This window comes from Thunnus thynnus, chromosome 10 (assembly GCF_963924715.1).
Source record: "Thunnus thynnus chromosome 10, fThuThy2.1, whole genome shotgun sequence".
Lineage (NCBI taxonomy): Eukaryota > Metazoa > Chordata > Actinopteri > Scombriformes > Scombridae > Thunnus > Thunnus thynnus.
Window position 1 is genome coordinate 1305766 of NC_089526.1, and position 22640 is coordinate 1328405.

General features: G+C 40.8%; 1 protein-coding gene across 3 annotated transcripts in view; it reads right to left on the reverse strand.

Annotated features, from left to right (window-relative positions):
* cpne4a (copine IVa) overlaps nt 1-22640 on the reverse strand; it is a 79648-nt gene that overhangs the window by 33217 nt on the left and 23791 nt on the right. For all 3 annotated transcript variants that reach the window (XR_010930279.1, XM_067600308.1, XM_067600309.1), the window contains exons 3-7: nt 12977-13156; nt 9126-9197; nt 3719-3793; nt 3117-3200; nt 2271-2360 (exon numbers count right to left, since the gene is read on the reverse strand). Coding sequence is in view for 2 of the 3 variants with exons in the window: in XM_067600308.1 (XP_067456409.1) it covers nt 2271-2360; nt 3117-3200; nt 3719-3793; nt 9126-9197; nt 12977-13156 (501 nt within the window). In the remaining variant the exon portion in view is untranslated. The remainder of the gene's footprint in view (nt 1-2270; nt 2361-3116; nt 3201-3718; nt 3794-9125; nt 9198-12976; nt 13157-22640) is intronic.

Sequence of the window (22640 nt, forward strand, 5' to 3'; positions counted from 1 at the left end):
CTCTTCACGCCTCCGGGTCACGGCGCCAGGTGTTTCTTGGTCTGCCTCTTTTCTTTTCCCTCATGGATTCTAAAAGAGGGCACGTCATGGTGCTGCTGGATGCAGGCTGTGACCAATTCATCTCCAGCGTCTCTGGAGGATTTCTTCCTCTGCAGGCAGCTGACTCCTTCGCTGCCACAGCTGGTTGCTGATGACATCTGACCGGAGAAGTTGTAGGATTCTTCTGAGGCGAGAGTCTCTCCGTTACAGCACAACAGGCTTCACAGTGATACTGAAGATCCTGGTCTTGGTGTTGTTGGTCAGATCCGGGTTTTTACGTCGTCATCTGTCCAGCAGTCTGTCAATAACGCTGCCAACGTAGGTGAAGCTCTCCACCTCTTCTAGTGCTCCACCTTCCAGCGTGATGGGGTAACGTTGGCTCTTCTCTTTGTGGATAGATCAGACGTGCTGAGTTCACTGTGATCTGATCTTTTTATTCTGGTACCTTGGAGCTCCTCCTGAACTCTTCCTCTAGAGACAATCTGTGTGGCATCGACATTAAAAACATTCATATCAGAGCATCTCCGCCGTGACGGATGACAGCAGATGTGAAGCAGCGGTCGCCGGCCTCCGTGTTAATGTAGCGTCACAAATATTCACCCTGAAGCAGAACAATATGTACATGAGCCACACAGCCGCAGAAGAATGATCATCTGTTTTATTCTCCTAAATATCTGTGATCACGGTTATTAATCACGTTAATTGGTCTCGTTTCAGGAGGTCGTTATTGAACCGCAGGGCTGTGAGATTACTCAGCAGCAGATACAGTCTGCTGTCGTCTCACATTCATTTCTCTTTGTGTCGCAGCTTCAACCTGAAAGTTAAACTGTGCAGACGGTTCGTCTGGTTCACTAAATGTCAGACATGAAATAAAAGTAATTAAGATTTTCTTCTCTACACAGAAGCTTCACTCTCATCAGAAGATTCTTACTTGTGTTTTGCCTGAACAAGCTTGCTAACGGTTAGTTAGCAAACTTTTAGTTCAGTCGCTAATAGTTAGTTAGCAAACTCTTAGCTCAGTTGCTAACGGAACAACAACTTCACACAGTTTATTAAAGACATATTAGCATCATGGCCTCCTGTCTTCTAACTGTGTGTAAACATGTCTCTGATAGAGGAGCTTCAGTAAAACTGGATGTTAGCAACACAGCTAATAAGCTACGTTAGCTTCCTCAGCTCCGTCACGACGGATCGATATCAGTCGAGAGCACAAATTCATGTGTCAAAGTTCACCAAAGTTGAACTTAAAGCAATAAATCTGTGGATTTACTTACTTTACGCTGCAATTTCATTCAAATAAATTTAATTCACAGTGAAATTTCACTGTTTTAAATGTGTCCAGATCTGAACCTGCAGTCTCAAACAGTGACGACAACAGCAGATATTTTACCTTTAAACCAGGAAACATTGAACTCATTTAGATGTGAACACTGATAAAGTTCATTTATAATGATTATATACAGTATGTTAGTTTGCTTTTTATTATTTTTTTAAATGTATTTTTACACAGAACAAAAAAGTACAAAAGAAGAAAAAAATAAACTAAAATTGATAGAAATATAAACATTTATAAAATAGAATTTCACATCATAAAACATATTTTTTATTAATTATAGTTCTGATTTATGTTGGGTTATAGTAATTATATATTTTTACTAATATAATATTAATAATTATACAGTTTCTACAGAACAGAAACAGCAGATTTCCTCATATTAATAAAATATGATTTTAATCATGAAGGATTTATGAAACAACATGAAATATAAAATAAGAGATCAGAGTGAAGCAGCTGTTTGTTGGCAGCGTTTCTCTGTCGATGAGACAGAACGTAAAGTTTCACCTCTGAACGTTTTCCTGTTCAGCCGCCGATCGTTTCACTGGAGGTCGTCGACCCTCAAACCTCATCTCTGTGCTGCTGACAGGAGGTCCAACCTCTGGCCCCCGGGCTGATTGAAGGGCCGCCAGGCGAACACATCAGGTAACGATTAACGGACAGAACGGATGATGAATGTTCCTCACGTCAGCTGTGATGTTGACGAGTGGAAACTGATACAAAACTCGTCTCAGCTGATCGACCGTCAGAGAGTTCAGACGTCTGACCTGCTGCTGCAGCCAATCAGACGTCCACATTTAGACTGGAGCCGCGAAATCCATCGACTGATACAAGAGACCGACTGTGTGTGTGTGTGTGTGTGTGTGTGTGTGTGTGTGTGTGTGTGTGTGTGTACCTGCAGCTTGCGTTCATGGTCTCCGCTGCAGAGTGAGTTCAGTGAAACTTTGAAGGTTTTCCACACCGGGTTGAGATTATTCATAACAGTCTGAGAGGAGACAGAGAGGATTAAACAATATTTAACTGTTAGTTTAGTCTTTGTGCTCTGAGCTTTATAATGATGATAAAACCACACTGGCCTGAATATAAGACCATTTTATTCTGGAAATTACATTCGAAAAGCATAAAAAAAACATGTATAGTGAGTCAGTCAGCACTAAGTGTTTGGTTAGCTTAGTTTAAAGGAGGGTTCCCAGTGTTCCCAGTGTTCCCAGTGTGTTAAACCAGCAGTCAGGTGTCTGTAATCATTCCTCCTGTTCATACTGGATATTAAAAGATCCTTCAAATGTGCTTTAATGGAAGTGATGGAGGATAAAATCCACAGTGTGTCCACACAGTCATTTAAAAGTCTGTGTGAAGCTTCTATTCAGCTTCATTAGTCTGAGTTAGTCATATCAAGTGGATATCTGACACATTTACAGTCTTTGTGTTTCCCTGTTGAGCTGCAGGTGGAAGTATAGTAACAAAAAGAGGAACTTTGGCACTAAAAAGACTGTAACGTTGAAAGATATCTACTTGATTTGACTCATTTGGACGCTGAAGCTTCATATTAGCTTCAGACTGTGGATTTTGTCCTCCATCACTTCCATTGTAAGGTCATTATGAAGGGATCTTCTAATGGTCAGTATGAACAGGAGGAATGATTCGTTTGATGACTGACTGTTGAGACATAAATAACTGTGAAGCGTCCTGTAACCTGCAGGTTTGTGGGTTTACAGTAGATCAGTCATCAGTGTGTTTGTACCTCCGTTCTGTAGACCAGCTGCAGCGTGGCGTCGTCATTCAGCCGATAGATCTCCAGGAACGGATCAGACTTACTGAAGAAGTCCTGAACACACACACACACACACACACACACACACACACACACACACACACACACACACACACACACACACAGGCTGAGTATTAGAGGGATGAATGAGTGACAGCACAGCATTCAGACTGTCTTCACCGTCAGAGGACGGAGATGCTGCAGAAGCTACTCTCAATCAAATATCATTCAGATACAGATTAAAACTGTAGATTTAACTGGATAAACTGGAGTGAACTGGGATTTTTAATCATTAATCAATCAGTAACTAATGTTTATTTGTGCTAATTATTTGAAAGAGTTTTGCTAACATGAGTCATGTTGATGATATTAATCATCAGGAATCAGATCCACCAACACGTCTCCTAATTCATGTTTTCATTAAACTGTTTTCTGATCAGCAGGTATCAATAAAAACATTTAATGATGAGTCAGCGCTGTGGTTAGAACTGTTGTGGTTTGGGTTATAAGGTTAGGAGACCTTCGTCGTCATGGTTACAGTAAAACAGTGTTGACTGATGATCAGCTGTCACCTTGTCGTCCAGTTTCCTGGCGCTGAAGGAGAGTTCGATGTAGTCGTCGTTCCCCGTCAGCTCCTCCGCTGTGATCTGAACACACACACACGCAGGCACGCACACACACACACGCACACACACACACACACACACACACGCAGGCACATTTCCCTTTGATTAGAGGCTCGTTATGAAGTGAGATGACGTCATTAAGTCAAAAACAAAACACTGAATATTCACATCAGACTCACTGAGAACAAACAACAACCTGCTGCAAAACAACGAGGAACCATCAGAACCATCAGAACCATCAGAACCATCAGGACCATCAGAACCTTCAGAACCATCAGAACCATCAGAACCATCAGAACCTTCAGAACCATCAGGACCTTCAGAACCATCAGAACCATCAGAACCATCAGAACCATCAGAACCTTCAGAACCTTCAGAACCATCAGGACCATCAGAACCATCAGAACCATCAGAACCATCAGAACCTTCAGAACCATCAGGACCTTCAGAACCATCAGAACCATCAGAACCATCAGAACCATCAGCACCTTCAGAACCATCAGAACCTTCAGAACCATCAGGACCATCAGAACCATCAGCACCTTCAGACTGTGTTCTGGTGCTTGATCAGAGCTCATGTGTCTTCATCACAGAGTGATGAAGGGTTAAACATCAGTCTTAAAGACGACAGATCAATATTTATATCCTGAACATCTTTGATAATCATTTATCTTCATCATCCTCCTCCTCCTCGTTCCCACTGACCTGCAGCTGAACTGAGCTGGTAGATATATTATATTATATTATATTATATTATATTATATTATATTATATTACATTACATTACATTACATTACATTATATTACATTACATTACATTACATTATATTATATTATATACTGGTCTTTATGTTGAACAATGTCACATTATTTATTTATTTATTTTTAAACAGATTGATTTGATTTATTGAACAGGACAGTGTGCAGTATTAAGCATAAATGATGCACCAGAGTTAGCTTGAAGCTAATTTGCATCTGTAGTCCATTACAATCAAAACATACAACAAAAACAAAAAACCAAAGAGCACACCATCCAAAACACAAAGCCACACACAGCAGCACATCACAAACACCCACATTCATAATGTCAACTAGACTCAGTGGTCAAACAGCTGATTCATCTTCCTGTCTGTGCTCAGTGATGTCACACACTGATGGAAAGTAACTAAGTACATTTACTTCAGTACAGTTGTTATGTACTTGTTATTTCCATGTGATGCTACTTTATACTTCCACTCCACTACATTTATTTTACAGCTTTAGTTACTTTTCAGATCAATATTTTATATGTAAAACATATGATCAGTTTGTTCTAGTTATTGATTATCTAGCAGTATAATTAACTCGACCTTGACGACATTAACATGTTGCTTTATAAATAAGGAGGGAAGAAAAACAAAGCGGATGGAAAAAGGAAGGAGAGAAGGAAGAAACACAGCAGAGGAGGAAAAAAAGAGAAACAAGAATGAAAAAGAAAGATAGAAGGAAAGAAGAGACATAAAAAGGAAGAAAGGAGGAGAAGAATGAAGAAGAAAACAGAGAAAAAGCTTTTATGTCAGTTTATATAAATAACAGTAAAGTTCTCTGTGACTCAGATTAAATGCTGGAGCATTAATATTCAAATAATATATATATATATATGTATGATAAATATAACACTCGACATTAGGCTGAACTTTTACTTGTGATACTTTATTTCATTTCACTGATGATATTTATGTACTTTTACATGATTAAGATGTTGAATGCAGGAATATTATTTTAGTATCTTTTATTAAAGTAAAGGATCTGCTCCCAGATGTTCTTCATGGTAATTTGATTAAACTCGTTAATTAACAGGAATATGCATGATGGTGAGAACAGTATCACAGTCTGAGCTGCGTTGTTGACCTCGGAGACGGCAGCTGACACAACATTCATCCTCATTATTCGCCGCTCTGCAGCTTTTTTGTGTTTTGTTTTCTTGTTCGTTGGTGTGTGTCAGCGTTGGGAATTCGGACCTGTTTTTGTCTTTGTACAGACTTTGTAAAGGTTTCCCTCCAGAGAGAAGAAAGTCATCGGAGTGACAGTCTGCTTCTTTCAAAACATATTTGCTTCAAGTTCAGTTTTATTAACCACATCTAAACATAAAGGGAAGCAGAGGAAGCTCAGTGCAACAGAGCAGACATTAACAACATGTGCAAAACTATAAATAAGGTGAAAATGTATGTATATATATATATATACTCATATATATATATATATATATATATATATGTATATGTATATATATATATATATATATATACATATATATGAGTGCAGACAGACAGATGCGTCTTGTGATAAAGTTGTTTGTTTTTAGCTCCGAGGACGAAGACAACAGGAGGAAACTTCATTTTAACTGACACATATTCTGCACATGTCCAGCTCTATATTTATATTCTGGGGCTCTACTGGAATAAAAACTGCTTATTTATCTTCTACTGGTCCTTTATGCAGCCCCTCAGTTCAGCCTCTGTCTGAAACAGGCCGTTTTAGCTCCTGTCTCTTTAAGGCCCGCCTCCTGATGAGCCCACTCTGTTCTGATTGGTCAGCTTCAGAGAGCTTCCTCTGTAAACAACCTATAGTCGCAGGATTTCACTTCTTTTTATCTGTTTAACAAACCTCTTTGTTCTTCCACTTTAAAAACGTCTCATTAAAGACAGAAACTTTTCTCATTATAATGTGAGAAGTTGTTATGTTAATATGATGCAAATTCATGTTTTAATATAGAATATAGGGACTTGCACTCTTTAGCATTTATTTATGAAGACATAAATAATAAAACAGCTGATATATCTCACAAATTCACTGTTTTTCTACTTTATATCTCAGGTTTGGTTTGTTAACGTTTGGTTTTCCTGCAGTCAGATGGAACAAACTGCAGCAGGATGTGATTCTTGAGTCCATCATTGACTCCACAGATCTTACTGTATCTATATCTCTTATTTTCACTTCAGTGTTCATGTTTGATATGAATGGTGATATTTGTGTATCTGTTGGTTCCAGTCTGTTTTCTTTCTCCTGCATGAACCAAAGTTCCCCTGAAGCATCAACACGTTCACACGACAGCAGCCAGAGATGAGCTGTGATTTATTACTGCTCATAAAAAGATGAACAACATATCAGACATGAAGAGAAGCCTGAAGATAATCAAGAAAAACATATTCAATTAATGTCATCATCACCTAAACAGACTGACAGCAAACAACAACCAAACAACAAGACTCTTTAAATCTGCTGCAGGAGACGAAGAGAGGAAGGAAGAGGGGAGGGAAGGAAGGGAGGAAGGAAGAGAGGAGGGAAGGAAGGGAGGAAGGAAGAGAGGAAGGAAGAGAGGAGGGAAGGAAGGGAGGAAGGAGGGAAGGGAGGAAGGAAGGAAGAGAGGAAGGAAGAGAGGAGGGAAGGAAGGGAGGAAGGAAGAGAGGAGGGAAGGAAGGGAGGAAGGAAGAGAGGAGGGAAGGAAGGGAGGAAGGAGGGAAGGGAGGAAGGAAGGAAGAGAAGAAGGAAGAGAGGAAGGAAGGAAGAGAGGAAGGAAGAGAGGAGGGAAGGAAGGGAGGAAGGAAGAGAGGAGGGAAGGAAGGGAGGAAGGAGGGAAGGGAGGAAGGAAGGAAGAGAGGAAGGAAGAGAGGAAGGAAGGAAGAGAGGAAGGAAGAGAGGAGGAAGAGAGGAAGGAAGGAATGAAGAGAGGAAGGAAGAGAGGAAGGAAGAGAGGAAGGAAGAGAGGAAGGAAGGAAGGGAGGAAGGAAGAGAGGAGGGAAGGAAGGGAGGAAGGAGGGAAGGGAGGAAGGAAGGAAGAGAGGAAGGAAGAGAGGAGGGAAGGAAGGGAGGAAGGAAGAGAGGAGGGAAGGAAGGGAGGAAGGAGGGAAGGGAGGAAGGAAGGAAGAGAGGAAGGAAGAGAGGAAGGAAGGAAGAGAGGAAGGAAGAGAGGAGGGAAGGAAGGGAGGAAGGAAGAGAGGAGGGAAGGAAGGGAGGAAGGAGGGAAGGGAGGAAGGAAGGAAGAGAGGAAGGAAGAGAGGAAGGAAGGAAGAGAGGAAGGAAGAGAGGAGGGAAGAGAGGAAGGAAGGAATGAAGAGAGGAAGGAAGAGAGGAAGGAAGAGAGGAAGGAAGAGAGGAAGGAAGGAAGAGAGGAAGGAAGAGAGGGGGGAAGGAAGGGAGGAAGGAGGGAAGGGAGGAAGGAAGGAAGAGAGGAAGGAAGAGAGGAGGGAAGGAAGGGAGGAAGGAAGAGAGGAAGGAAGAGAGGAAGGAAGGAAGAGAGGAAGGAAGAGAGGAGGGAAGGAAGGAAGAGAGGAAGGAAGAGAGGAGGGAAGGAAGAGAGGAAGGAGGGAAGGGAGGAAGGAAGGAAGAGAGGAAGGAAGAGAGGAAGGAAGGAAGAGAGGAAGGAAGAGAGGAGGGAAGGAAGGGAGGAAGGAAGAGAGGAGGGAAGGAAGGGAGGAAGGAGGGAAGGGAGGAAGGAAGGAAGAGAGGAAGGAAGAGAGGAGGGAAGGAAGGGAGGAAGGAAGAGAGGAGGGAAGGAAGGGAGGAAGGAGGGAAGGGAGGAAGGAAGGAAGAGAGGAAGGAAGGAAGAGAGGAAGGAAGAGAGGAGGGAAGAGAGGAAGGAAGGAATGAAGAGAGGAAGGAAGAGAGGAAGGAAGAGAGGAAGGAAGAGAGGAGGGAAGGAAGGGAGGAAGGAAGAGAGGAAGGAAGAGAGGAGGGAAGGAAGGGAGGAAGGAAGGAAGAGAGGAAGGAAGGAAGGAAGAGAGGAAGGAAGGAAGAGAGGAAGGGGGGAGGAATGGAGGAGACCAGGATAGAAATAAAGAAGGAAAGACACAACGTAACAAAGAAGAAGACCAAATGATAAGACGACACATAGAAGAATAAAAGACTCTTCTTCATGAGATTGTGAAAGGAAAACTGAAATAGTGTCGGTCTGAGGGGACGACTGTTATCAGCTGATTGGAAAACCACAGAAGAAGAAAAAAAACCCTGCTGGAGGTTTTAATGTCAGAGTCACAAACTGAACCCTCATAAATAATAAATCCATAATAATCATATACGTATATTTACATAATGTGCAGAGTGACGTCATGAGGAAGGAAAGAAGGAAGGAAGGAAGGAAGGAAGGAGGAGAGGATGTAAGAAAGAATCAAGGAAATAAGGAGGGAAGAAAAACAGAAGAAAAACAGAGAAAGGAGAGAAAGAAGAATGTACGAAACAGCAGAGGTAGAGGAGGAAGAAAGAAAGAAAATGAAAGAAGAGAACACAAGGAAGGAAGAAAGGAGGAGAGAAGAAGAAAACAGAGAGAGAGAGGGCGAGAGAGCTTCATGACGCAGAGAGAGAGAGAGAGGCTCACCGTGATGATGGCTTTTCCTACAGTTCCTCCTGGTCTGAGCAGAGCTTTGGACAGTTTCCTCTGAGAGATGATCTGTAAACACAAACAAACAGATTCATAAACATGTAAACATATAAAACCAAACCGTCCAGCTTCGTCTTTCACTAAACATTCTCAGAATTGAACATTTTATTTCAGATATTTTTGGAGAGTGTTTCGTTCCAGCCTTCACTGTGTTGATGCCTGAAGACATTCAGACCTCACTTCTGTATTTTACTGGTTTTCTACCAGACGTTTCCTGATCATCTCAACAGGAAACAGTTCTCTGCTTTACAGCTTCACTGTTACCACGGAGACAATCACAGGTCACATAGCAACAGTGTCTAGTCAGCGTTATTTATCTCAGTTTTTGTAGTTATTGTAATTGTTAATATTGTGAAAGAAAAATCATATTGTCAGACTTAAATACTGACAGATATGGTTTTAAGAGAGAGAGGACGTTTTAGTGTCACATTTTTGGAAAATGAGACAAAAGTGATTTTTGTGAGTGAAGATGTTTTCTACGTTTTGGGGAATTGAGACTTTTTTTAAATGTTCCATTTCTGGAGGAATTAAACAGTATTTTATATTTCAGAGTGAGGACTTTTTCAGACATTCTGGATGTTCAAACAGTTTGTCCTCACTGCTTCACACAGCTGTGTGAAGGTTTTGATTTTACGGTTTAGGTTAGAATCAGGTTTGAATTATGTTGCGTGATGTCAATCACAGCCGTCACAGGTGTAGAAACACCAACATGCTTGTACAGACACACAGGCGGCTCATTAGCAGAGACTACGGGAGCTGGAAAATGACAAAAAGTCAAATTGTTTTTTCTTTAACACACGTCTTCTTCTGCCAGAAATTCAATGATTCACTGATGAAGCTTCAACTGCAAACAAACTCCAACCTGCTCTGGAGTTAATACAGAGCCGAAGCCCCGCCCATCTCCTCATGAAGCCCCGCCCTCTCCTCATGAAGCCCCGTCCCCTCCTCATGAAGCCCCGCCCTATCACCATGAAGCCCCGTCTCATCTCCTCATGAAGCCCCGTCCCCTCCTCATGAAGCCCCGCCCTATCACCATGAAGCCCCACCTCATCTCCTTGTGAAGCCCCGCCTCATCTCCTCATGAAGCCCTGCCCCTCTCCTCGTGAAGCCCCGCCCCCTCTCCTCGTGAAACCCCGCCCATTTCCACACGAAGCCCCGCCCCCTCCTCATGAAGCCCCGCCCCTCTCCTCGTGAAGCCCCGCCCCTCCCCGAGCCTCAGTCAGCCTGTGTTTTTCTGTGTATTTTGTCTCAGAGTCTCTCTCAGGCCTGTGAGCAGAAAGCAGCCATCTGGCCGGTGGAGGAGCTGGCAGCCGAGCCGAGCGTCGCTGCTGGCAGACACACAGACGAGGAAGAAGAAGAAGAGGAAGAGGACGAGGCATTTCCCAGCTCCACGCTGTTGCTCTCCACCGCCGAGTCTCCAACCGTCGTCTGAGCTGATTGTTTCATCATGAACTTGGCCGCCACTCGGCGTGTTAAAACTCTTCCAACACGTTTTCTCCCCTCGCAGGAAATCTGCGGCGTCACAGCCGAGACTCTGAAGCGCTTTGACTTGATTTATAATGAGAGCGACAGCAGATGGAGAATGTGTCCAACAAACTCTGGATGTCTTCTGTTTCCTCCTCACTGCTCATCACACTCAACCAATATGTTTCATTATTTCATGTCTTTGTTTTTCTTCTTGTGTTTTATCTTTTCATCAAGTCTGAAATGAAGTAACAGATGGACTGATGGACTGAAACTGAAGCCACCGTCCAACATTCCCCCAAATATCAGCTCATGTCTCAATATAAACTCAGGCAGACAAACCAGAGTGTTATAATCCTGATATATGATATAAGAACATTAACTTCTCTACGAGTGTTTCCTACAAACTCTTCACATGATGAAGGTCACCTGTTCGCCAGGAGCTGAAACTATTAGAAAATATGAATCCATCAGAGAGAAATTCAATCAAATTAAAACCTTTCTAACTGAAAATGAAACAGACATTAAAAACATCTGTAAAAAGTGTTCACTGTGTTTAGAAAGTTGATGATTTGTTGGAGTCTGGGGGGCGATGGGGGGGCGATGGGGGGGCTGAGATTAAAGAGACAAACTGCTTCAGGGACAAACAGCATCTAACGGCGTCTTCAGAGAGAAGCTGCTGAAAGGAGTCGAGGATGTGTGAAGGACGTCTGGATTTGGTGAAATGAAGCGATGCTTCTTAGTTTATTACCAATTATTCTGGATCAAATATAAACTAAAGTATCGAGGAGGACTGAATGAAAACATGTAGTAGTTGTTGTAGTTTCATAGTTTATTAGGGACCGAGCCCAAAAGGTGAGGACCCTATTGTTTTTCATGTGTTTGTTTGTTTGTTTCTTTCTTTATTATTACAGGACATCAGACCTAAATTTGACCCCTTAAACTCACCAAATATGGCACACACATCAGGTCTGGTGAAAAATTTGATAAAATGGAAAAATTAACCCCCAAAGTGCCAAATTCCACCACCTAGCACCACCTATGTAACTAAAATGGTCTGACCTAAATCCAACAGGAAGTCTGAAAATAGCCTGTCAAAATAAGACTTTGCCCCAATTTTGGCCCCCGAACAAACACTATCTCCTCTGAGGGTGTTAATGGTATCGGCTTCAAACTTTAATAGGTGACTTATGACACTGTGCTGAAAAAAAGTTCTTAAAAACTTTGTAATAACTCGAACGGTTTGGATTTAATAAACCCTGAAAGTTGCAGTGCCACATCACCCTTACAATGTAAACCAATGGGGAGGCAATCTATGGGCATGAACTTTGTGTCAAACAGAGGCTTCTGATGTCTAAACTATAAGTCTGACCACTTTCAAACCTGTATCAATGGATTCACCACGAAATTTCCTACAAAAATATAATTTTTAATGTAAGATTTGGCCAAAGTCATGGGATTTATGAGGAGATTTCACATGAAGCGTACTCTAAAATCCTCCTCTCCAACTGCTCCTGGTGATGTCACTCCCTCAGTGCTGTGAAACATTCCGCAATACACACTCATTATAAAATCACAGGAGGAGCAAGAAAAGACTTTAAAACTCACACTCTAATATCTCAAAAACAATAAAAGATAGAAAAAACATGTAAATTCAAGATTTGTAGGTCAAAGTCTCGTGACTTATTTAAAGTTCAAATGAAGTTTGTATCTAAAACTATGTGGAAGCAGTAAATGTTCAAAAAGGTGTGGGTTCGCTCACACTCTCCGCTCTCCAGCTGCAGTTACTTATTGTCTCTACACAGCTGACAGTACACATGTCAATCAAATTTTCAAAATAAAAGCACACCACACTTGTAAGAAATAGCCCTCATTTTTAAAAAGCAAAATGATCTGATCCCGACGGACCAGAGTGAGTGAGGATTTCTGTATCATATTTAAACTGTATGAAGACATTATGAGTTTCAGGTCTAATCAGTGTTTTTTCCTCCTGTTCATGTCTGGTATGACAGCTACATCTGTTCATACGAGTACTTCCTGCATGAGCACTTTGTTGAAACTATTAAAAACATATAATTAAGCCACATCGTTGCACACAGGAGATAAAAGGCTGTTACTACTTACTCAAAACCTGTTAGAGTTAAACACTGATTTAATTTTGACTCTTATGTCTGGACAGTAATGATGGAAGGTGCTAAAGAATCTGAATTTGGAGAAACACGTTCCAGCCTTCATCAGCTGCATATTAATATTTCATCCCCAGCAGACCTCAGTGACCTCTGACCTCTGATGAATGTGTGTGTGTGTTCATGCTGACGTCTCACCTGTCCCAGCGTGCACTCCACTGATCCCAGGAAGTCGGCCTCCCGCAGGCCGTTGTAGCCGCTGTTGATGTCGTACAGCTCGAAGCGCAGACGCTGCACCTCTTCAAAGTAAAAGTCCAGAGTGAAGACCTTGGAGTAGGACGGGTTCACGCAGCTGCGGATCACCTCGGTCCGGTCCACCTGCAGGAGGCGGAGCACCATCAGTGACTGACAGTGATTGATTGACAGGTGAGGAGTACAGCACAGAAACAAATATGGAGACTGAATATAAAGAAGGAGAATCTAATTAAGAAAGTCATTTTCCATCTAGAGCGACACATTATACTGAAAATCACTTTAACAGTTCTCTGGTGCAGAGCGGCCGGCGAGGCGGCGAGCGGGGCGGCGAGGGGGCGGCGGGGGCTTTACAGTAATTAACCTTCTCTGCTTTTTTTTTTTTTAACAGATTATGAGCTGCTCCAGACAGATTTATTATATAAAATTATATTGGTGTATATTTGACTTTTTCTTTTCTCTCCAAAACATTTTTCCTCTGGCTTTTCAAAATAAATGTCATCATGTTCCCATTTTACGTTTTATATAAACTTGTAGACAATTACAGTGGTGACATTATTGAATGCAAACTTTGTATATATGTATTAAAAGAGGACATATTCTGCACATTTCCATTTATATTCTGGGGCTCTACTGGAATATCTTTGTATGATTTCCAGTTAAAAACTCCTTATTTATCTTCTACTGGTCCTTTATGCAGCCCCTCAGTTCAGCCTCTGTCTGAAACAGGCCGTTTTAGCTCCTGTCTCTTTAAGGCCCCGCCCCCCCGCCAGCGGCTCCTCACAGCTCTCTTCTTATTCTGTATTTGTTGAGGCACCAAAAATAAAATTGAATAAAAGTGGAAAGAGGTTGAAAAATCCTGTTTTTGTTTTTATTAGGCTTTTAATTTTAGAAAATTAAAGTGTTACAATAAGTGTTCATGAATTGTTCCCTTGGGAGCGCTTCATTTGTGTCAGCAGTTCAGCTTTATCTCTGGGGAACACCCCCAACTCCAGGAGTGACGTTCAAATAAGGAAATGTGCGTCATGTAGCAGGTGGATGTGACTCCCCTCACTGAGACCTGCTGATAGACGTCACAGCGGAGCAGAGGAGAGACACTGAGATAGTGATGTAACCGACCTGCATGCTGGTATTTAACATCTTTTATTTTTTCTTTCCAAAAACAAATAATTTTTTAAATATTTGTATGAAACAAATATTTGTAAAAACCCACTATTTGTGCTTTGCTGAATAACGTATTTGTATTCGGGCACACCTCTACTGAGCACATTATTGGGAATCTAAATGGTTGCTTTCTTGCCTGAAAAATATTAATAAAGTACTTAAATACTCAACAAAGCAACATATTAACAGTTCTACAGTGATAATTACAACAGCTGAATCTCTGCCATCGCTGCCTGTTGGTAGAAATGCATTCTGGGATACTTCAGCACTGCTTGATGTCACACCAGGCACCAGAGTTAAAAAGATTTATCTGCCAGTGATATTTCTTGATTAATCGATTAATCATTCGATCTATAAAATGTCACAACTTCACAGATCTCAGGCTGACATACAGATTATCTCTTCTTATTTGTTTATATTCAGTTTATTATCATTTTGGAAACAGTGAATTTGTTGATGATCAAAAGTGTTGGTGCTTTATTTTCAGTCAAACAACTAATCAATGAATCGATTTAGGGCTTCAGGGTATCAATATGCAGCCAGGAGGAAGCAGCTGAAAGTCACATGACTACACAACGAGTGCTGAAAGAAAAGTGAATCCTGTTTTACTGTCAGAGTTTGAAACTGATGACAGAAAGTAAAACTATTCAAAACCCAAATGAGCTGAGAGCTGCTGAGAAGCTGCGTGTTGTCAGACGTCTGTCAGACGGCGGGAGCGGCGGCGGCGTTCTCTCACAGCTAAACGGGCAGATGGCGAACAGGCTGCGGCTCCTCCACACGCTTTCATTAAAGACGCTTTAATTGGATTGTTAGAGTTCATCTGAATCAGCTGAAAAGAAATCCAGCGAGGAGTGTGAGAGGAAACCTGACGTCCTGCTAATCCTCCCCGCTGACCTGCTGGACGTCTGCCTCCATATTTACTCAGTTTTCTGTTTCTGTGTGAGAGGAAACAGGAAGTCTGGCAGCTGAAAGCAGAAACTCTCCTGCAGGTTCAGTCGGAGGTTTGATCTGAACAAAGATCAGATTCATCAAGTGTCTCCGAGCGGAAAATCTGTCAGAACTCGCCAGAAACTGTCAGAGTGAAGCATGTTTGGTTTAAACTTTTAGGACGAGGAGTAAAGTTTATTCACTTTATTAACTTTGGAATGTCATAGAGAGATCAAACTAAAACTCAGAGGTGTGTTCATGTTGTAACAAACACTGTGTGACTTTACAGAAATATATTTTCCTGCTGGTTAAACGCTGGTTCATGTTCATGTCGTTGACTTCACAACAGGAGAACCACAAGAAAACTTTGAAAAAAGAAAGTTGTGTTTCTGCTCAGTGAGAATAAGACGAGATGGATGATACAGAACATACATGAAGCAAGCGGCGGTCAAACTGCATTCATCACTTCCTGTCAAAGCATTTTCCCCCAAACACACAATCACTGGAGAAGGAGCAGCTGTAAGACCGATCCAATTTAGATTAGATTAACTTTATTATTATCATCCCAAAGGAAAACTGATTTGCAGTTTGTGCTAAAAACTTAACACACAATAAAACAAACACACACACATCCTACACAGCAGCGTCCAGCAGAGCTGATGATGTAGATTCAGAGTGAGAAACAAATATAAACCAAACGGTTCTTTCCACTGTGCAGAACTGACAGCTGGGAGCAGCAGGAGTTACTCTCACCTCTGACCTCTGCAGCTGGAGGCCAAAGACGTTGTCCTAACATTTAGAAAGTTAAATTATTTTATCTCCGTTCAGGTGAACGAGGAGCCAACAGAAAGTCTCTACTGAGCATGCTCTATGTGGAAGCCTGCGGACACACAGAGGACCTTTATGTCTTCATGTACTACTGAAAACTTTCAGGAGGAACCATCTTTGAACAGCTCTCCTTCATCCTTCATCTACGCTGAAGAAGAACCACATGACCACGACGTCCACACGTCTCTCTTCCTGTCTGTTATCTTTCAGCCACTCCGGCAGCATCGTTATCTCGTCACATATGACAGTCCAGTTTTCTGACGTCTCGTTAATATTGTAAACAAGTGTGAAGATGACAACAAGCATCACGTCACTACTGGACGTGGTGACAGTTTGTCTTCTTCTTCCCTCAGACTGAACATTTATTAACAACAAGCTCAAGTTTCTGCTTCGCTTTCTGATTTTTAATTATGGTTCTGTTCTGCTGTCTGCATCCTGGTTCACCTCTTCTTCACGTTTAGTTCTTCCTCGTCTGTCTAAAACCCTGACCTTAACTCCTCAGCATCAGCATCATCATCATCATCATCATCATCATCAGCAGCAGCAGTGATGCGTTTCCTCCTGAGGATCATTAACGCTTCACTTCATCACAAACAGAGCAGCTCGGACTCTGCAGAGGAATCTGCTGCTGATTGTGTGTTTCTGGAGATAATCTGATTATATTTATTACATCATATAACAGCTGTGGTGCAAAAAAAAACAGCCAAACGACAAAACTAATTTATGAAACAGCAGCTGTGAACCAGGACGTCTGTGAACAGTTTGACTCTTCAGTATTTTCAGTGACATTAAGAACAACAAGCAGGTAAAAGATGAATCCATCTGATTGGTTGCTGGACTGTTCACATCAAAACCACATATTCATCACAATGACTCACTTTGACCCTCACAGTCTTCCATCATAATTATAACTATAAATCATTGTTTTATTCATAAACACCTCATCAGTCATCAATAAATGGGTGATTAATGCTAAATATTCATAATCACACTACATTATGGAGCTGCGTTACATAAAACAGGCGCCATGATTTCAATTAATGTTATTCAATGTGAAAAATGCAAATACATTTTTGAATTTTTGAATAAAAACGGGTCAAATTTAATCTGCATCTCCCTCATCAGTCGTGTAACGAGTTGTGAAAATGTCAAATGAACTCGACGAGAGAAACAATCAACAATGTTCAAACATTACAGTCAGACTCAAAGAGTCGTTTTATACAGAATCATGAGAGGCTGCTGTCACTGCAACATAATAATAATAATAATAATAATAATAATAATAATAATAAGAGAACAAACAGCTCAGAGTCCCTCAAATATTCAGTCACAACACAGGAAGCTCAGCTGGTCACAGATGAAAACACCGAGGCTCCACTTCACCTGCTTCACCTGCTTCACCTGCTTCACCTGCTTCACCTGCTTCACCTGGCTGGAACACATTTCACCTGCTGTTGATCAGGATAAAGAAGAAGAAGAAGAAGAAGAAGAGGAGGAAGAAGAAGAGGAGGAAGATTGTCTCCCAGCAGGTGAGTTTTAATCTCAGCAGCTCGAGTGTGTCTTTCATTTTCAGAACCAAACGGTTCAGATCTGTTTCTGATTTCAGTTTCTCACATTTTTCATCCACAACTGAAACAAACCTCAGAAACACCTTTTCTCCCTTTTCTCCCTGTCTGTTTCACACCTTCTCTAATGAAGCAACAAACACACAAACAAACTGCTAAATGCACATTCACACACACACACACACACACATATATATATATATATGTGTGTGTGTATGTGTGTGTATATACACACACACACACACACACACACACACACATATATATATATATAAATATATATATGTATATGTACATATGTATGTATGTATGTGTGTATATATATATATATATATATATATATATATATATATATATATATATATATATATATATACACTGTATGTCTCTGTGAGGAAGAGGATTGTGTGAAAAGCTGCAGCTGAGGTGTGAAGAGGTTAAAATGACATATTTTTTTAACTTCCTGACAATAATTAGACTTTGAATGAAGACAGAAATAACTCTCTCTCTCTCTCTCTCTCTTTCTCTCTCTCTCTCTCTGTCTGTTGTTCTTCTTCTTGTCTTTTTTCTTTTTTCTTCTTCCAAGTTTACTTATTTCTGTCGGCTGCTGTCAGTAACCAAGTTTCATCCAAATTTAGTTGAAATTATAATCAAATTTACAGAAAATCATCAAAAGAAAACGTGAGTGAATGTTGTGTTGTGTCATCAGCAGATAAACAGTCGCTGCCATTAAACCGTCACAGAAGAAGAAGAAACAACGAGATGATGTCATTAAAAGAGCAGCAGTCAAAGCTCAAACGATGGAAAACATGATGGAAATATGACGTTTCTGTTAGTTTAATGTATTGATGTGAGGAAGGTTACAGTCTCCTCATCATCGCTCCACACAGATCTGATGTTTTCAGCTCTTCAGTCACATGATTCATGACGTCATCATTTATTCACTCAGCCACACAGCTGCTGTTACACCTCAGACAATTTATTTGTTTGTTTTTTGCTTCTATTGAAAATGTTTTTATTCAGTTTCTCAGGGTTTATTTTTGCCTTCGTTACCTTCATATCTTTGTTAAGCATCATCTTTCTGCCCTCCGACCTGCTTCCTCAGCAGGTGTAAATGATCTGTACGGCGTCCCAGTAAGTTGAAAGGTCACCTAGCTCCGCCTCTTCCTGCCCGCTAAAGTTAAACTAGCAGCAGCATCATTGAGCTTCCCTCGCAAACAGTGAGTTAGATATGAATGACGTCTGTTCGCACCAGCCAGGCTTAATACCAGGCGTAAATACAAAGATCCACCGATCAGATGTTGTAATGTCAGCCGCCCAAAAACAACCTCTAGTTAGTTTGATTGACAGCTGACATCTAGCGGTCGTAGTAACTGTTGTCACATCATAAAACATCGTTATAGTTTAACAGAGACGTGTTTAAAGGTTTTATAGAACAAAGACTGATGATGTCGTCCAGCTGATTACTGCTGACAGAGACGCCAGATTAGAAAACGCTGCTGTGTGTCGATCTGGAGTCACATGATTCATCTGGAGGACTGGTTATATTATCCAGATAATGTATCCAGATACTAGGGGTGTGCCCGAATACTAATATTCAACAAAGCACAAATAGTGGGTTTTTTTTTTTACGCATATTTGTTTCAGACTCAGAACATCTGGCTGGTGTATGTTTGCCATATGAAGGTTAGATGCTGATGTTGCTCCAGCTGCTCAGCAGGTTCTGACAGTTCTCTTCCAATACTCCACGATGTTTGATCCAATAACGCTTTGAATTCACAATGCAGAGAAACACCGACTGACACTGACGAGACTGAAACGTTTCTGACAACAGAACAAAAAAGAAATTTCTTCAAATCTGCTTAAATCTGTTTGGTGACAAAATAATCTCATGTGATTCTGCTCTTTGACCTGCCGTCACTTCTCCACGTCAGACTCAGGATGATATCAGACACCACGACGGATCTGAACCGTTCAGAAAGCTGAAAGTTGAAGATAAAGTGGGACGAGAGGAAAATAAAAACAGAAACAGACGACAGCTGCAGAGAGAGAGAGAGAGAGAGAGAGAGAGAGAGAGAGAGAGAGAGAGAGAGAGAGATGGACGTTTCATCTGCATTTTTACAGCGAGCAGAAGACTAAAAATATAAAGTGGGGCAACAGAAAGCAGGTCTGACCCGTCACACCACACACACTGACAGCTCACACACACTTAACACATCAGAAAGTAAAGTCTGATCACAAACTTCCTGCTCTCAGTAACACATTTACTGCTTTATTGAGCTCTAACACTCAGAAACACTTCATCATCATAAATCACTTCCCTCCAATCAATGTTTCTGAGGTTTCACGTGTTTATGTTCTTACCAGTAATTATCTTCTTTAGTTTCTATGTTTATGACAACGTGAAGCAGTTAGCTAGTTTAGTCCAGTGGTTCCCAACCATAGACTAAAAAATATGGACGTAGTCACCGTGACGTCACCCGTTGGTTTGTGAACTGCCGTTTTGAAGCCTCGAGTGTAGCAATATGACAGTTGCCATCTTGGATTTGGCCGTCGCCATGTTTCATTTTTGGAGCCAGAAGTGACCATATTTGGACGAGAGGGTGGAGCTGACCATAGCGCTAGCTGCTAGCTTGGTTAGCACAGTGCATTTACAAGCCATGGTTAACAGTGATAATGCTAATGCTAATGCTAATTTTCGTTAGCGAAAAACAGGCCTAAAACCGTTAAAACAAAATGTACTCATCCGACTCATCGATTGGTCTTTTATTACAACCAAACACTGAACAAGACTTTTTTAGGCGACAACAATGTTCAATTAACTTTAGTGAACTGAAAACACTGTGAAATAGCAGCAGCTACGCCCATACGCAACGGTTACGTTACATAACCAACGTTGTCGCCATGGTAGCGCCTTGTCAATCACAACGTAGCCACGCCCTAAAGCACACCCTGCTTTATTGTCTATTTTACTCTAAATGGGACGATAATTTACAAAACAAACATCATGCTGTATTGAAGAAGACGTGAAACTAGTGATTGAGACCATAAACTCATCAGGAAACAGTTTACTGAGGTAATAAATCAAGAGAGAAGTAGATTCATTTTCTCATAGACTTCCATACAATCAGACTTCTTTTTGCAGCCAGTGGAGTCGCCCCCTGCTGGCCGTTAGAGAGAATGCAGGTTTAAGGCTCTTCCACATTGGCTTCATTTTTCAGGTTGCCACTGGTTCCCAACCTAGGGGTGGGGCCCCTCCAAAGGGTCAGCAGATAAATCTGAGGGGTGGTGAGATGATTAATGGGAGAGGAAAGAAGAAAAAACAAAGTTCTGATACACAAATCTGTTTTCAGTTTTTGGACTTTTTCTCTAATCTTTGATTTTTGCTGAAATATTGGATCATTTGAACATTTATTGAAATGAAAGCATGTGAGAAGTTTAGAGGGAAAAATCACTATTTGGTGGAGCTGTTAACAACTCATAGACATGTGAAATGTGACCCCGACTACACACTGCTTTTTGTAAGACGTCAGAAGCCAAAAAGGTTGGAAACCACTGGTTTCATCTTTAACAATGTGTTGTATTTTAAAAGCTTGTTATATTATCCATTGTGTCAAATCTTCATCTGAAAAGTAACTAAAGCTGTCAAATAAATGTAGTGGAGTAGAAAGTACAATATTTCCCTCTGAAATGTAGAAAGTAGCATCACATGGAAATACTCAAGTAAAGTACAAATACCTCAAAACTGTACTTAAATACAGTACTTGAGTAAATGTACTCATAGCTCCTTCTGACCTCCAGCTCACATTTGTCTGTGAGATATTATTTCATATTTTTTAAAGACACACAGCATTAAAAAACATTATCACCCTCTAAAGTTAGCGAGAGCTTCCTCATCCAGCTACATGAACATCCTGCTGCAGTGTCACCATGACGAACATGAGTCCAGTATTCAGTCTCCTTTTAACTGGAAACCAGACGGTTCATATGACAGCAGGAGCTAAAAGAGCTGCAGAGTTGTTGAGAATTCACAAATTAAAAAAAAATCAGTTGAACACAGAGGCATCAGATGAAAGCAGCAGGAAAGGAAAATGTCTTTGATGTGACAATATCTCACAGCTGCTAACGAGGAGGCTGATAAGGTTTTAATTGTGGCGTCTTCGTTCTTTAATCACAACATCAGAGGTCGTGTTTGCTGGATGACTATTAGCACACATATCATCTGTTTACTCGGTTAATCCACTGAGCATGCAGCGTTTTAAGAAAGAAGAAAAATGATCTAATCATCTCCTAATTTACACAAAGAAAGAGATGATGTCATGACGAGGAGGAGAATCCTGCAGCAGGTGAGATGAGACGAGTTGACGGGAGAAAAAGAAAAAAAGATGTGAGAAAAGTCTCCAGCTGTGAAACCTGCGAGCTACAAACAACCAGATGAAAAACATATTCCAGATACAACCTGAGTCTGTAGAACAACCACACTGAAGAAAACCTGCAGCCAAACTCATGACGCAACTCTGAACTCACACATTAACATCATGTAGCTGCAAAACAAATCAATTAATATTTGTCTCCTTGAGCTGAAAACTTGTTTGTTAAAGTGATTTTTTTTTATATTTTGCAAAACTTAAAAAGAAAATAGAAAGCTGCAAGTCAATGGACTAATGGACGATGGAATAATCGGTAGAATACTAAAATAAACCAGATATATTATTGAGTTTTGTTTCACTCAAAGTGCCAAAGTAAGAAGTTAATGAATGAATTATAACATAAGACATTATGATTTTGCTGTTATTACTGTAGAATTAAACTGCTGCGCTGTCCGCTCTCTTATACGCATAGCATTATGGGAAATGTAGTTTTTGTTCTAAAAGTCACACAACGTTTGATTGTATTGATGAATGAAATATTCATGTTGGTGTTTCATCCTGCAGTGTAAAGATGGACAGGCTTGATTTATTTATTCTTTTTTATAATTTTATGTTATTTAATGTTATTAGTGGTGTCTGTTCATGATGTTTAGTTACACACAAACAGTTTCACCTGTACGATGTTTCCACTTGTTGTTTCTATAGTTATGTAACTATTTTTTCATCCATTTGCTTGTAGATAATATGATGTTTAAT